This window comes from Vespa velutina, chromosome 15, assembly GCF_912470025.1.
Source record: "Vespa velutina chromosome 15, iVesVel2.1, whole genome shotgun sequence".
In the NCBI taxonomy this organism is placed as follows: Eukaryota; Metazoa; Arthropoda; class Insecta; order Hymenoptera; family Vespidae; genus Vespa; species Vespa velutina.
In genome coordinates, this window is record NC_062202.1 from 1,783,753 (window position 1) to 1,796,702 (window position 12,950).

Genomic DNA, 12,950 nt, shown 5'->3' on the forward strand with positions numbered 1-12,950 from the left:
TTATATATATATATATATATATATATATATATATATATATATATATATATTGTTTTTATATAATATTTTATGATATTTTTTATATAATTTATATAATATGTAATTAGCCGTAGGCTTAATTATAAGCATTAAAATAAAAATCAATATTATCATATTAGTGATCGATAAAACAGAAATCTATTATTACGATCTTCTTTACTCGGTCGGTTAAAGAATTCTACTTTTCTGTCGATAATGTCTACTTTACCTAGCCATGGTAAAACACAGAAGGATAGATATAGATAAAATATCTTTTTGAATTCAAACATTGTACTCTTTTATAGCTCACTTCAATGCTCATTAAAATTTTATATTGAAACTAAGGATTATTGATTCATTTGTTATATGTTGAATTCTATTATAATTAATTGGAGATAATGTAAATATATTAAAGAATTGAAATATTTGAAATTTATTCAATAATAATTTACCATAGAATTAAAAATTAAAAGCGTCTTCATTCACTTGCTTCTTGAATGCACTTTCAAAGATTGGTAATACTAAAATACTAAAATAATTTATTTATTTAGTGAAATTGATTTTAATATAATTTAATATAATTTTATTACTTTCTCAATCCAATTTGATTTATTTAGATTTTTATAATTTAATTACACTCTATTAATTTATCTAAATAAATTAATGACTCATATTGTTAGAAAGTAACTTTAAATGGAGCATTATGATTGGCTCAAACATTCGTGCCATCTGCTGTTCGTATTCGAAATTAATTACTTGTATACGTGCACGTTAATATTGTATGCTTGGTGTTTGAAAGAAACTCATATATATATATATATATACATATATATATATATATATATATATTGTTTTTATTATTCATAAGATTATTGGAAATAAAAATAATATTTAAAAGAAAATTATTGATATTTGTTATTGGTGACAATTAATGCTATTACTTTTAAATATGGAAAAGAAAATTGTATTCTCTATTTTTCTATTATATTTGATAATTAAAGAAGGTAAGGTGTGGTCTTATAAATTATTTTTAATTTATAAATGTAAATTATATTATATATTTATATTGTATAAATTATATTATATATTTATTAAACTTTATGCAATGAATAATATTTTCATTGCAGGAGAAAGCCTTTTATGTTATAGATGTAATAGTAATCATCCTGGGTGTGGCACTCCATTAAATTGGTTATGGTATTGGGGAGAATCTTGTCCTGAATATGATGACAAATGTGTGAAAATAATTGAGAGAAAAGGGGGTAATGCTTTTGAATCTTTTCAATTATCTATCATTAAAAATATGCCTTGTGTATTTTTAAAATACAAGATTTTAATATGAATTCATTTTGGCAGCTGAAACCATTATTACAAGAGAATGCTTGAGTTCTGTACGTAGTTTCAGAACAGATATGCCAGCAGATCATTATGAAGGATGCCGTCCTGCTGCAAAAGATCTTCGTTTAGGACATTATGTAAACAATAGTATACATCAATTAGATATCCATAGAGATTATTATGATGAGGTAACATGGTGCTTTTGTTATTTTGATAACAGATGCAATAATGCTAATAATTACAATATTTCTATCCTATTGTTAGCTATATCATTTAGTATTGCAGGATATTTTGCAACATAACAATATTATTTTCATAGATCATTGACTTTTAGATATTTAGATCTCAATGCTTTTAATTTGGCTAATATAATATGCTCATTTTATATATAAAATTTCATTCATTAATCTGTAATTTTAATCAAATCTTTTTTATAGAACAATGTAATTGAAATGTTTTTATACGTGTCATGCGAAAAATATTATGTAGATTTTTATTCCTAAGTATGACAACGCAAAGATACCAATTTGAAAGTACAACAAAATAATTATTAGAGATTAAAATTAAATACATATACATATTTAGAAGTATTTTAAATCTAATTACATAGAATTGTATTTTGCTCATTTAATCCGTCCAAAAATGTAGTATAAGAATGTATCGTCACTTTTATATTTTAAACGATTTTTATAAACTTACATATAATTGTATTAAGTGACTTTACTGTGATCTTATATATATATATATATATTATTTGTATATTTTATATACTTTGTATATTTAATGTACAAATTTCCGTCCATAAAGAAAATACATTTATAGTTCATATTTATAACAAATGACATGTGTATGTGTATTATTATAGAAAATAATAATTTTTAAATATTCCTTTTATACATAATTAAATGTTTAATGAACAAAGTTTCAATATCGAGCAAAGTGTTAAAATAAAATTGTAAATGAATTTATTTAATTGGGAAAAAGTGTTAATCAAAATAGTATCAGATTTATAAAGAAAAAAAAAGTTTCTTACTTTTATTATATAAAATGTTTACATATTTCATAAATTATAAAGTTTTATCTAATAGTAAAAGTTCAAATAATACATTTAACATATAATAATGAGTAAAGAGATTAAAAAACTATTTTAAATAATTTTTTAAGCAGCTTTGACCGTTTTATCTTGCTCTCTCTGTTGTACTGGACTCTTTTGATTTTGCAAATCTTTTTCCTTTTCAATTTCATCATACTTTGTCACATTATCTTTCAATGCAGGCTGTCCTGTATTCTGTATCTTTATGATCCTTTCTTTCTCTTCTAATGCCAATATCTTCTTAGGAACAATGATAGTAAGAATTCCATCAGAAGACAGTGTAGAATATAATTGATCTATATCGCATTGCTCAGGAATCATATACTTTCTGAGAAATTGTCTAGATATTAAACCATGTTCGTCCTGTTTCTCTTCGTGCTTACCTTCGACCATAACATTTTTTCCTATCACCTTTACAGTCACCTCATTCGGTGCAAATTGTTGAACATCCAAAGTTACTTGAAACCTGTTTTTATCAGCTTCTACGGTCGATGTGCCAGATGTTTTACGTGTCACACCTCTTTCGTATAGATGATGACGATGTTGTAAATGACGTCGTGGTCTATATATTAAAAGATTCGTATTTGTATCGTATGGGATCCACGAAGATGGCAAATCTTCAGGATTAAGAGATAAGCCAAAATGTTGATGAAAAATACGATGAGGACGATCCAAATTCTCCCACCAATTTGAAAATAATATTGGCAACAAAGACATAGTTTTTTTTTATTCTTTTTTATTTTTTTTTTTTGTTTTTTTTTTTTTTAATTTTTTTTTTCTATTCTTTTTCTATTATTATTATTATTATTATTCAAGTAATGTTCGAACAATTTATTTTGCTTCTGATCCTCTTCTTTAATTCCAAAACTAATCGATTTTTTAATAAACTTTTTAATAAACTATCGATAAAAATTTTTTATTGACCTTTAATCATTTTAAATCCGTACAATAAGCCAGATATATTATTCCAACTTTTGTTCATTTAAATAATTCAACGAGCAACGATTATTTATATATGTGCACACACACACGCACACGCACACACACATATATGTTTGTTTATCTGTAAAAGCCGGTTCGAAGGTGGGGCAGATAATTCGACCAATAGCAAGCGAGTTAAAAAGCGCATTCTAGAAACGCAGAGAACTCTCTCGAATCGAATTTGCTAGAAAGAGCGCGAATTTCAAATGGACGCGCACATCTGTTCGATAAAATTATGATATCATTCGGAATATTCGAGATACATGAGTACGTATCTATTCTATCTTTAAATCTTTATTTCAAAATGTATGACTCATTGACATTTTTTTTGAGGGTGACGAAGAACGGGAAGGAAGATGAATGAATTTATATGGATTAATGATAATAAATGATTTGTATGCTATAATTAAATATTTTTGATTATGTATTTAAAAGACGAGAATATACGAGAATATTAATTGAATCAATGCCAAATTTATCTAACAAACGATCATCCCAAAAAATTTCATTCATTCTTAATGACAAAATTTATAATTGAAATAAAAGTGTTATTATAATTGTAATAAATGAATTATTTATTTTATTTTTTAATGGGATTTATTATCGTAAAAAAAAAAGAGAGAGAGAAAAAAAAAGAATAATATCAAAGAGTGTATGACCTTATCTTTGCAAAACCGGTTTGTTCGGAGATTAATCGATAGAAAGGGTCTTCTTTGTCGTACCAATAGTGAATAACTTTTCGAAAGAATATGTCCAAGGAAAGAAAAGAATAAATAAATAAATAATATTGTTGGTTATTTATTTATTTGTTGAATGGAATTTTATCGAAAAGAAAAAACATGCGAAAGTTCCTTTCTTGCTTTTTTACTATTTAAACAGCTTAAAATAAAAATGAAAAATAATATCTAAGTTATTGGATTATGGTCGTTTGCAAATATGGAAAACACAAAAGGATTTTAATAGAAAATCGATGAAAGCGGCAAACATTGGATTACGAGGTGACAGACCTCGAAGGTAAACTTTGTAAAAAGAAAAACTATCGTCTTGAACGTTTTTCACGACGATAATTTTTATGGTTTCAGTGAAATCATTTGAGAAATATTTAATTACTTATAATAATCGAACTAATCACGACGTATATTATAAATGTAAAAAGACGAATATGTCTTTTTATATTTTAACAATCGATCCATAAAAACAGTTAATCTTATTTCAAGGGACTTTCAATATAAAAAAAAAAAAAAAAAAAATATACAAAATCAAATTGTATTGATTTATGATCGTTTTAGTTGCAATGTCATCGATTTAAATTATACATTCGTATTTTCTGCCTGTCGTTCGATATATAATGTAAAAATACAAATTAAATATGTAAATAATAATTCTGTCGATTGCCTTTAAAAAAAAAAAAAAAAAAAAAAAGGAAAAAGAAAAAAAACAAAGAAAAAATTAGATCGAAAAGGTGAAACAAAGTGTGAGAAATATAAGCGAATATTTGATATATTTTTACGAGTATAGATTCTTTATTCGATAACTTTCGAAAATTTAACGATATCGAGAATTATCTTAGAAAAGTAAAAGAAATAAATATAACGAAAAATCATTGAAATTTCATTGAACAGATTGTAAATTTATCTCGATCTTCTTCGAAAGAACCATCGAGAATCAACAAATCGTTGATATTTTAAAGAGGATCGAAAGTTCCAGAGTAAGAGAGATTTTTTCTAAAAATAAGAAATATGAATCATTTCGAATGATTTATCATAAAATTGACAATTCGATCTAATTAAATGATATACCGAATAAAATACCGAAAAGTGAAAAGCTAAGGAACATTCTATTGGCAGAAGTATCAATGAAAACGCGCCGGCGCTATCGTTTCTAGATACTTCGTGAATGTTCGGCTCAGAGATCGGGCGATCAATAAAAGGCCGGTTCGGAGCCGACAACTGTCAGTCTTAGCCGAACAAGCAACGAGTAAGGATATAAACGAATTTCTAAAAGCGAACTCTAAGAGAGTATAACAAGGCGATCGTATAAAATAAAAAAGAAAGAAGAAGAAGAAAAAGATAATTATTATTCTTTGTTCGACAAAGAAGAAGTAAGAAGGAATATTTAAAAAAGAAAATGTCTCTGCTACCACTTATTTTCTCCGACTGGTGGGAGGATTTGGAAAGACCACATCATCTGATGGATCAAAACTTTGGCTTGGGATTGAATCCTGAACAACTTTTGACTATTCCAAACAGAATGGATATCCTAAGACAAAGGGAAAGATTTCCAATGAGTTATTATCGTCCATGGGCTGAATTAATTCGTCAAAAGGATAGCGGTACCTCGACTGTTAACGCTGATAAGGACAAGTTTCAGGTTGTCCTGGACGTTCAACAGTTTCAACCGAACGAACTCGACGTTAAGGTTACTGATAAATTTGTCATTGTTACGGCTAAACACGAGGAGAAACGTGACGAACATGGATGGATCTCAAGACAATTTGTTCGTAAATATATAATCCCTGAACAGTGTGATATCGATCAGGTTACATCGAAATTATCTTCCGATGGTGTACTGACGATTATTGCACCGAGAAAGGAAATACCCAAAATTGAAAACGAGAGAACGATTAAGATCGAACAAACTGGAAGACCTGCTATGCAGACTAAATCTCAGAAACAACCAGAAAAACAAGAACAAGAACAAGAACAGCAACAACAACAAGAAACCAACGAGGAAGAAAAGAAATAAGACGAAAAACGTTTCTTCTTTTTTAAACAAAAAAAAGAAAAAGAAAAAAAAAGAGAAACGAGACAACATTGAACTAATCTTCAAGTTTTATTTCTATTGTTTTAATCGCACTCTTTCTTTTTCGCATTAATAGTTCCTAATTATTATTAGTATTAGAATAATACATTATACGATTCTTTTAAATTGCTAATTTCAAATATTATTAATATTAGCAACCATTGATCGAATATTTATTTATATGTATAATTGAAAAACGAGAAACAAATATGCGTGTTTTAATTATATCCTTTTTCGTACTTGCAAATATATAATAAGCTATCTTTTCTTTTTTTTATAATTTAATAAATACAAACATATTATCGTATAATTCGAAATATCTTGTTAATCATCGTATTCCCTCTTTTCCTTGAAAATCTTTTTAATATAATTACCAAAATATTTTTGATAATTTTATATAATGAATTTGATTTCAATTGAGCATACTTAATGAATTTATTTCTTTATACAGATAGATTCAATAGTACAATATTTTCGTCTATTTGTATGATAGAAATATTTTGAAAGAATATTTCGAAAAAATATATATGGCTATGAAAATGACGAAGTTAAATAATAAATAAATTTATTTCCAATTTTCATTGACCTTTAGAAGACATTCGCGTCTGTCGAATCAAAACAAGATTTAGTACAGAACATAAATATATATGAGTTTGGCGATCAAACGAGATCCGAACGTAAATGATGACGATTGTAGAACAAAATAGAATAATTTATGCATTCTTCTCGTGATTTTATTCTTGCCAATGACTAAAAATAGCGCGAGTTAATTTAATCAACAAAAGTTATATATATATATATATATATATATATATATATATTTATATACATAAAAAATAAAAAAAGTAAAATTAATATACATGTATTTTTAAGTGTTTAAATATATGTAAAATTTTGTTAATAAAACTGTTTAGAAAATATACAAACACGTGTGTGTGTGTGTGTATGTATGTATGTATGTATGTATGTATGTATGTATGTATGTATGTATGTATGTATGTATTATATATATTTTACTACTACATGTATATATAGTTGGAAACTTAATGTATACTGTACTATGCGAATACTTATGTCCGTCACTGTGATTTTGTTTTTTATTTATAAATACATAAAAACTTTTATACGAAACTTTTATTTTAAATATATATACATATATATTATACAAAATATATATCCATCTATCAATATAATATTGACAAATAATAATATTTCTTCAAGTTTTTTTGTTCGTATAAAAACAAAACTGCGATTTTCTATTTACCGTCTAATGGTCGTGAAATAATTAATATTTAAAAGCATTATAGTGCATATTTACTTAATTCGGAAATGAATATCCAAAGAAATGAAATATCGCTAATGTACTTTTTACAAAGTTATATAAAACTTTTACAGAGAAGTTATATAAAAAGTATATGAACAGTTGATTACATAATTCATGATTTCAAAGTCAAACATAAATTTTAATTTGAAACATCTTCTAGCAAAAAATTTATTATCTTTTCTATTACGATTGAATCATAATCAATTGTAATTATCAGCAATTTCTATCTTTCTTATTTCATGAGTCACGGAGCTTCATTATTATATATTTACATATCTTTCGTGTGATTTCAGAACAATTATGTTGATTTAACATACTTCAAATTATTAGATAAAAATATTAAATTATTTGGATAATTGGTGAATGCAAGGATATCTTACGTAGCAAGACGATATTGAATGGATAACAAATTAAAAATATTCTATTAATATATATTACAATATATTATAACAAATGGATCATTGTAAGAGATAATAAAAAATAATAACAGAGTACAATGAAAAGATGAACGAAGAAGAACGTAGAATGAATAGGATTTTTTTTTTTTTTTTTTTTTTTTTTTTTTTTTTTTTTTTTTTTTTTTTTTTTTTTATTGTTGCGAAGTAGTCTTCTTCTTATCATCGTTTTCTAACGCTGGTTTCCCCGTATGTTCGATCTTAACAACTCGTTCTTTCTTTTCTTCAATAGCCTCTGGTTTCCTAGGTGCTGTTATTGTCAAAATACCGTCGGAAGATAAAGAACTTGTTGCTTTCTCAGGATCACATTGGTCAGGTACCAAATATTTTCTGACAAAGTGTCTGGATATGACACCATGATCGTCCTGTTGTTCTTCGTGTTTGCCTGTTAAAAAAAAAAAAAAAAAAAAAAAAAAGGGAAAAAAAGCCAATTTAAAATAAAATAAAATGAAAAAAAAAGAGATAGCAGAAAATATTCATCCGTCAATCCAATTTAAATTTCATCAGCAAGTTGATTGAATCATTTGATCCTTACCTTCGATAACGATGTAATTATTAACGATCTTGACGTTAACTTCCTCAGGCTTGAATTGTTGAACGTCCAAAGCTACGTGAAACTTATCCTTATCATTTTTAACAACAGACCAACCACTGTTATCCTCGTCGCGAATAAGATCGGCCCATGGTCGATAATATTTATAAAATGCCGAGGACGCTGAGAATGGTGAAAATCTTCTACCTTCCAATTTTTCTAACATGGATGATCCAAAAAATTGTTCCGGATGAATTCCCATGCCAAAACGTTGATCATACAATCTATGTGGTTGCTCCAATGTTTCCCACCAATGAGAAAATAATTTTGGGATTAGCGACATTTTCGATCTCATTAATGCACCTTTATTATTTTTTTCAAAACTTTTCTATTATGTTTCACGTTTAATTGAAATCTGATGTAATCACTGTCTCAATGATATTTTTCTTCTATTAGAGTGTTCACTCGTTGTTAGTTGCACGTTTACTGAGTCGACAGATCTCCGTGACGTGCTTTTATATCTGTACCAGGTGAGGTGACGTGTAAAGATGGGTGCATTCGAGTCTTTCATCGAAATTTCGAGACAATACTATCGATGGTTTCATTTTATGGAAATTCTAGAACATATCAAAAATCTTCTTTTTTCTATCTTTTTGATATAAGTATTTGTTTGTTTAATAAATAATAAATGTAACAAAACTTTTTTGTTTATAATAATGTATGTTGAGTTTTCTTTTTTTTTTCTAATGCAATTTTATCAAATTTTTCATCATATTTTATCAGATACTTTATCATATTCTATAGATGCACTTTTTTTAAATGTTAACTGTTATTTATTATATTAAAAAACAAATAGAAACGATAGCAAAAATAATGTAATTTAAAGATTACGTGTCATTACATTAATAACAACGTGTTTCAAATTTTTAAATAGAACGCCAAGTCAACAACGCCTAAGTGCATCGGCCGTGGTTATTCTCAGAGACTTGCATAGCAATATATCTATGCACGCATACATAGATTTATTTTTCAACGAATTCATGACTTTATTCATTCCATTTTAAGACGTACTTCTTTCTTTTTCTTTTTAATATTAACTTTATAACTCACTTGATGCATTTATTAGGATATGAGATATAGCCAAAAAAAAAAGAAAAAAAAAAAAAAGAAAGAAAAAGAAAAAACGATGCAATTTCTTGTCAAAAATAATAAATCCAATTTACGGAGAAGTTATATTTCTCATGAAAACATTCTAATATTTTTGTTTTTGATTAGATAAGTCACACGTATAGGCAATGTTTGTTATCAATTTATTATCGACGCAATAGAAGAGAATTAAAAAAAAAAAAAAAAAGACGCAACGTATATGTATAATTAACTAAAAATATGATTTACATACGGAAATAATTTTTTCGTAGATATTTTCTTACGAATTTTGCGAACCTTTTTTTTCCCCTCTTTTATTTATTTATTTCGAAAATATAATATATTTTTTATATATATGTATATATAATGCAATTTTTTCCCAAAAAATTCTCACGGATATGAAAGACTATTTTGAATGGACACGTAATGATTTTCGTTCTTTTCTTTTAATATAAACAAACGTATAGGAATCGTTTGAAAATTGATTATAGACGTTAATTAGACGGAAACGTTTGTGATATATTTTGCGAGGTGTAATTTTCAATGCGCCGACGTATGCATCGTCGTTGTGTTATGTCTCGAAGCTCGAGTACATTGACCGTTATCTCTTCCCTCTCTTTCTCTCTCTCTCTCTCTCTCTCTCTCTCTCTCTCTCTCTCTCTCTCTCTCTCTCTCTCTCGATCTCTCTCGATCTTTCTGTAATGCAAAGTTCTTCAACAAAGTTCTCTTCAACAAAATTTATATATATAACGAATGTTTCTTACATGCACTACTGTATACGCATGTTTGACCTTATCCATTAAAAAAATGGATTAAATCAAATTTTTGGCATTATGTTTCTACATAATTTTTTTTTTTTCTTTTTTGATATAAATATTTTTTTTTTCTACTTATTATTGATACTTAATATAACTCTATTGTTTTCTTTTTTTTCGCTTTTAAGGAAAATAGTCTTCTTATTACGCGTTACAATACATTCTTGGAATTTCGTTTATATTCACCAAAAAAAAAAAAAAAAAAAAAAAAAAAAAAAAAAAAAAAATAAAATAAAAAATAAAAAATAATGAATTAGACTTTTGTAAAATTCGAGCAAATGTTATTATACGTAATATTGCAAATACGTGACTCTTCTTTTTAAAAATAGCATAAATTTCGTCATCCTAAGCGTGAGTCAACGTTACTGTACTATAAAAGAAGTTTAAACAGATGCATAAATACGTATACGGTACGACTTATTTCTTTGTTTATCTCTCAGTTAAAGTAAAAAAAAAAAATTATGTGTGTGTGTGTGTGTGTGTATATATATATATGCATCGTATTAATTGTAATTAAAGACTAGTACGAAATATGTCTATCATTGAGCCTTTGCACGGCCGATAAAATATTATTACAATTTTCAACTTCAATTTTTAACAAAGTTATTCGAAATTAATGAATAAACAAATTTTCAATTCGATAGATCAAAAGATCTTTGAGAATTTTTCAGTCTTTATATTTTAAATACTATTTTACTTGTCCTTCTTTTTTCTTATCAATTTTAAACTTATAAATGTTTCATACTTGACATACGTGAGCAATTATAAACTAATGATATATAGAACAAAAAAACAAAAAAAAAGAAAAAAGAAAAAAGCAAAAGTAACGATCGAATAATTAAGAGAATAGAAATTAAAATAAGAAGAATAAATATAAACAAAAATACACGCAACGTCAATTGATGTATTAATTTCTTGGTGCGTTGTCCTTGATAAGAAGAGTACACATAAAATCGAGTTTTTAAATTCCTTACGTGGCGTTTTGACATTTCTGGAAATCTCCTTTACCCCTTCTACCGATAGAAACAGTTGCACATAAATACAGGCGTGGATGGGACTGTTATTCAGTTGCAGCAAAACATACGAGAGAGACGTGCAAAGGGAAAACTTACTGCGACATTTCTTTTTTATTTCTTAAAAATATCAAACGTGTGAGAGTTTACAAGATAAACGAAGTAATCATTACTTTGAAGTAAATTTTATAAAAACAAGAAGAAGAAGAAGAAAAAATAAAAGAATAATTATGACGCCTCTACTACCATTATTATTCTCTGCTTGGTGGACAGATTTAGATCGGCCTTATAAGCTGATGGATCAGAATTTTGGATTAGGCTTGTATCCTGAAGAGTTTCGAATAATAGACAGATTTTATCCATTGCCTCTTCCTAATAGGGCTGTTTCAGATCTGTATTACCGACCGTGGGCTAATCTCTTTAAATTGGATGATCATGATGGTATCATTAACATGGATAAGCATACCTTCAAGATCATGATAGATGTACATCAATTCAAACCTGAAGAGATCAGTATAAAGGTCGTTAATAGATACCTCGTTGTCGAGGGTAAACACGAAGAGAGGAGGGACGAACATGGTTTCATTTCGAGACAATTCGTCCGTAGATATTTGCTTCCTAATCAAGTAGATGCCGATAAAGTTTCCTCGTATATATCGACCGATGGAATATTGACCATCACAGCACCTATAAAAGGGAATCTGGTAAAAACAAATGAGGAAAACATTAAAATTGAATTTATCGATAAACCGACAATAAAACGTAAAAACGGTGAAAAGGAAATTATAGAGGAAAGTAATAATCGTGAGGAAATTACAACCCAAAAAGGTACTACCCAAACGGCAAACACTCCACAGAAATAAAAATCTCCAATAACTACTTTATATACCGTATCATTCCTCTTATAAAGTTTAAGACTGATACACGTTAATCCCATTCAATGAATCTCTTGTTAATTAATAATTATTTTTAATATTATCTTTCAATGTTATATAAGCATTGTAAGCTTTATATAGATAATATTAATAAAAGAAGATAATTTACAAATTTAAAGGATTGTCTTTATATTGTCCCTTTTACTTAAGATTTTTATTTCAATTTGCTTAAAATAATTGATTAGCTTTATCAAGCTAAAAATTTATCTTGGAACAAATAGTGTTAAAAAAATTTTTAAGAATAATTGTAATGTTATTATCGTTTTATTAATATTTGAATATTAATATAATTTTTGTTCTGTCGAGCTATTCTTATCATAGCTCAATAGATCTCTGATAATATATTCGCTTTTATTTAAAAAAAAAAAGAGGTTATTACGATGAAATAAAAATGAACGTAAAATTCTGTAAAAGTTATCACTCATATAGATAAAAATATTCATTAGAAACAAACAATGAGTCATTTTATAGGTATTTACATTATATAGATCTATCATA

At 26.7% G+C, this 12,950-nt stretch overlaps 5 protein-coding genes across 5 annotated transcripts; 3 read left to right on the plus strand and 2 right to left on the minus strand.

Annotated features, from left to right (window-relative positions):
• The first annotated feature begins 809 nt into the window (after positions 1–809).
• Positions 810–2,081, plus strand: LOC124954474. Its single transcript, XM_047507475.1, has 3 exons — positions 810–1,022; positions 1,146–1,280; positions 1,375–2,081. The coding sequence occupies exons 1-3, from the start codon at positions 950–952 to the stop codon at positions 1,656–1,658; spliced, it is 492 nt and encodes a 163-aa protein (XP_047363431.1). The 5' UTR covers positions 810–949; the 3' UTR covers positions 1,659–2,081.
• Positions 2,082–2,362: 281 nt separating this feature from the next.
• Positions 2,363–3,962, minus strand: LOC124954472 (protein lethal(2)essential for life-like). The gene has a single exon (XM_047507474.1). The coding sequence runs from the start codon at positions 3,164–3,166 to the stop codon at positions 2,516–2,518; it is 651 nt and encodes a 216-aa protein (XP_047363430.1). The 5' UTR covers positions 3,167–3,962; the 3' UTR covers positions 2,363–2,515.
• Positions 3,963–5,367: 1,405 nt separating this feature from the next.
• LOC124954471 (protein lethal(2)essential for life-like) lies at positions 5,368–6,542 on the plus strand. Its single transcript, XM_047507473.1, has one exon. The coding sequence runs from the start codon at positions 5,558–5,560 to the stop codon at positions 6,173–6,175; it is 618 nt and encodes a 205-aa protein (XP_047363429.1). The 5' UTR covers positions 5,368–5,557; the 3' UTR covers positions 6,176–6,542.
• Positions 6,543–7,950: 1,408 nt separating this feature from the next.
• On the minus strand, positions 7,951–12,193 carry LOC124954604 (protein lethal(2)essential for life-like). The gene is made up of 3 exons (XM_047507773.1): positions 12,054–12,193; positions 8,547–9,160; positions 7,951–8,396 (listed from the first exon to the last, which is right to left on the minus strand). The coding sequence occupies exons 2-3, from the start codon at positions 8,896–8,898 to the stop codon at positions 8,146–8,148; spliced, it is 603 nt and encodes a 200-aa protein (XP_047363729.1). The 5' UTR covers positions 8,899–9,160; positions 12,054–12,193; the 3' UTR covers positions 7,951–8,145.
• Positions 11,408–12,570, plus strand: LOC124954603 (protein lethal(2)essential for life-like). Its single transcript, XM_047507772.1, has one exon. The coding sequence runs from the start codon at positions 11,748–11,750 to the stop codon at positions 12,378–12,380; it is 633 nt and encodes a 210-aa protein (XP_047363728.1). The 5' UTR covers positions 11,408–11,747; the 3' UTR covers positions 12,381–12,570.
• Positions 12,571–12,950: the final 380 nt, after the last annotated feature.

Bases quoted from the DNA above. Each gene is read 5' to 3' on its own strand.
- LOC124954474 (XM_047507475.1), top strand. From the start codon at position 950: ATGCTATTACTTTTAAATATGGAAAAGAAAATTGTATTCTCTATTTTT. The intron at 1,023-1,145 runs GTAAGGTGTGGT...TTTTCATTGCAG, and splicing joins ATATTTGATAATTAAAGAAG to GAGAAAGCCTTTTATGTTAT. The intron at 1,281-1,374 runs GTAATGCTTTTG...TCATTTTGGCAG, and splicing joins AATAATTGAGAGAAAAGGGG to CTGAAACCATTATTACAAGA.
- LOC124954472 (XM_047507474.1), bottom strand. From the start codon at position 3,166: ATGTCTTTGTTGCCAATATTATTTTCAAATTGGTGGGAGAATTTGGAT.
- LOC124954471 (XM_047507473.1), top strand. From the start codon at position 5,558: ATGTCTCTGCTACCACTTATTTTCTCCGACTGGTGGGAGGATTTGGAA.
- LOC124954604 (XM_047507773.1), bottom strand. From the start codon at position 8,898: ATGAGATCGAAAATGTCGCTAATCCCAAAATTATTTTCTCATTGGTGG. The intron at 8,397-8,546 runs GTAAGGATCAAA...TTTTTTTAACAG, and splicing joins TAATTACATCGTTATCGAAG to GCAAACACGAAGAACAACAG.
- LOC124954603 (XM_047507772.1), top strand. From the start codon at position 11,748: ATGACGCCTCTACTACCATTATTATTCTCTGCTTGGTGGACAGATTTA.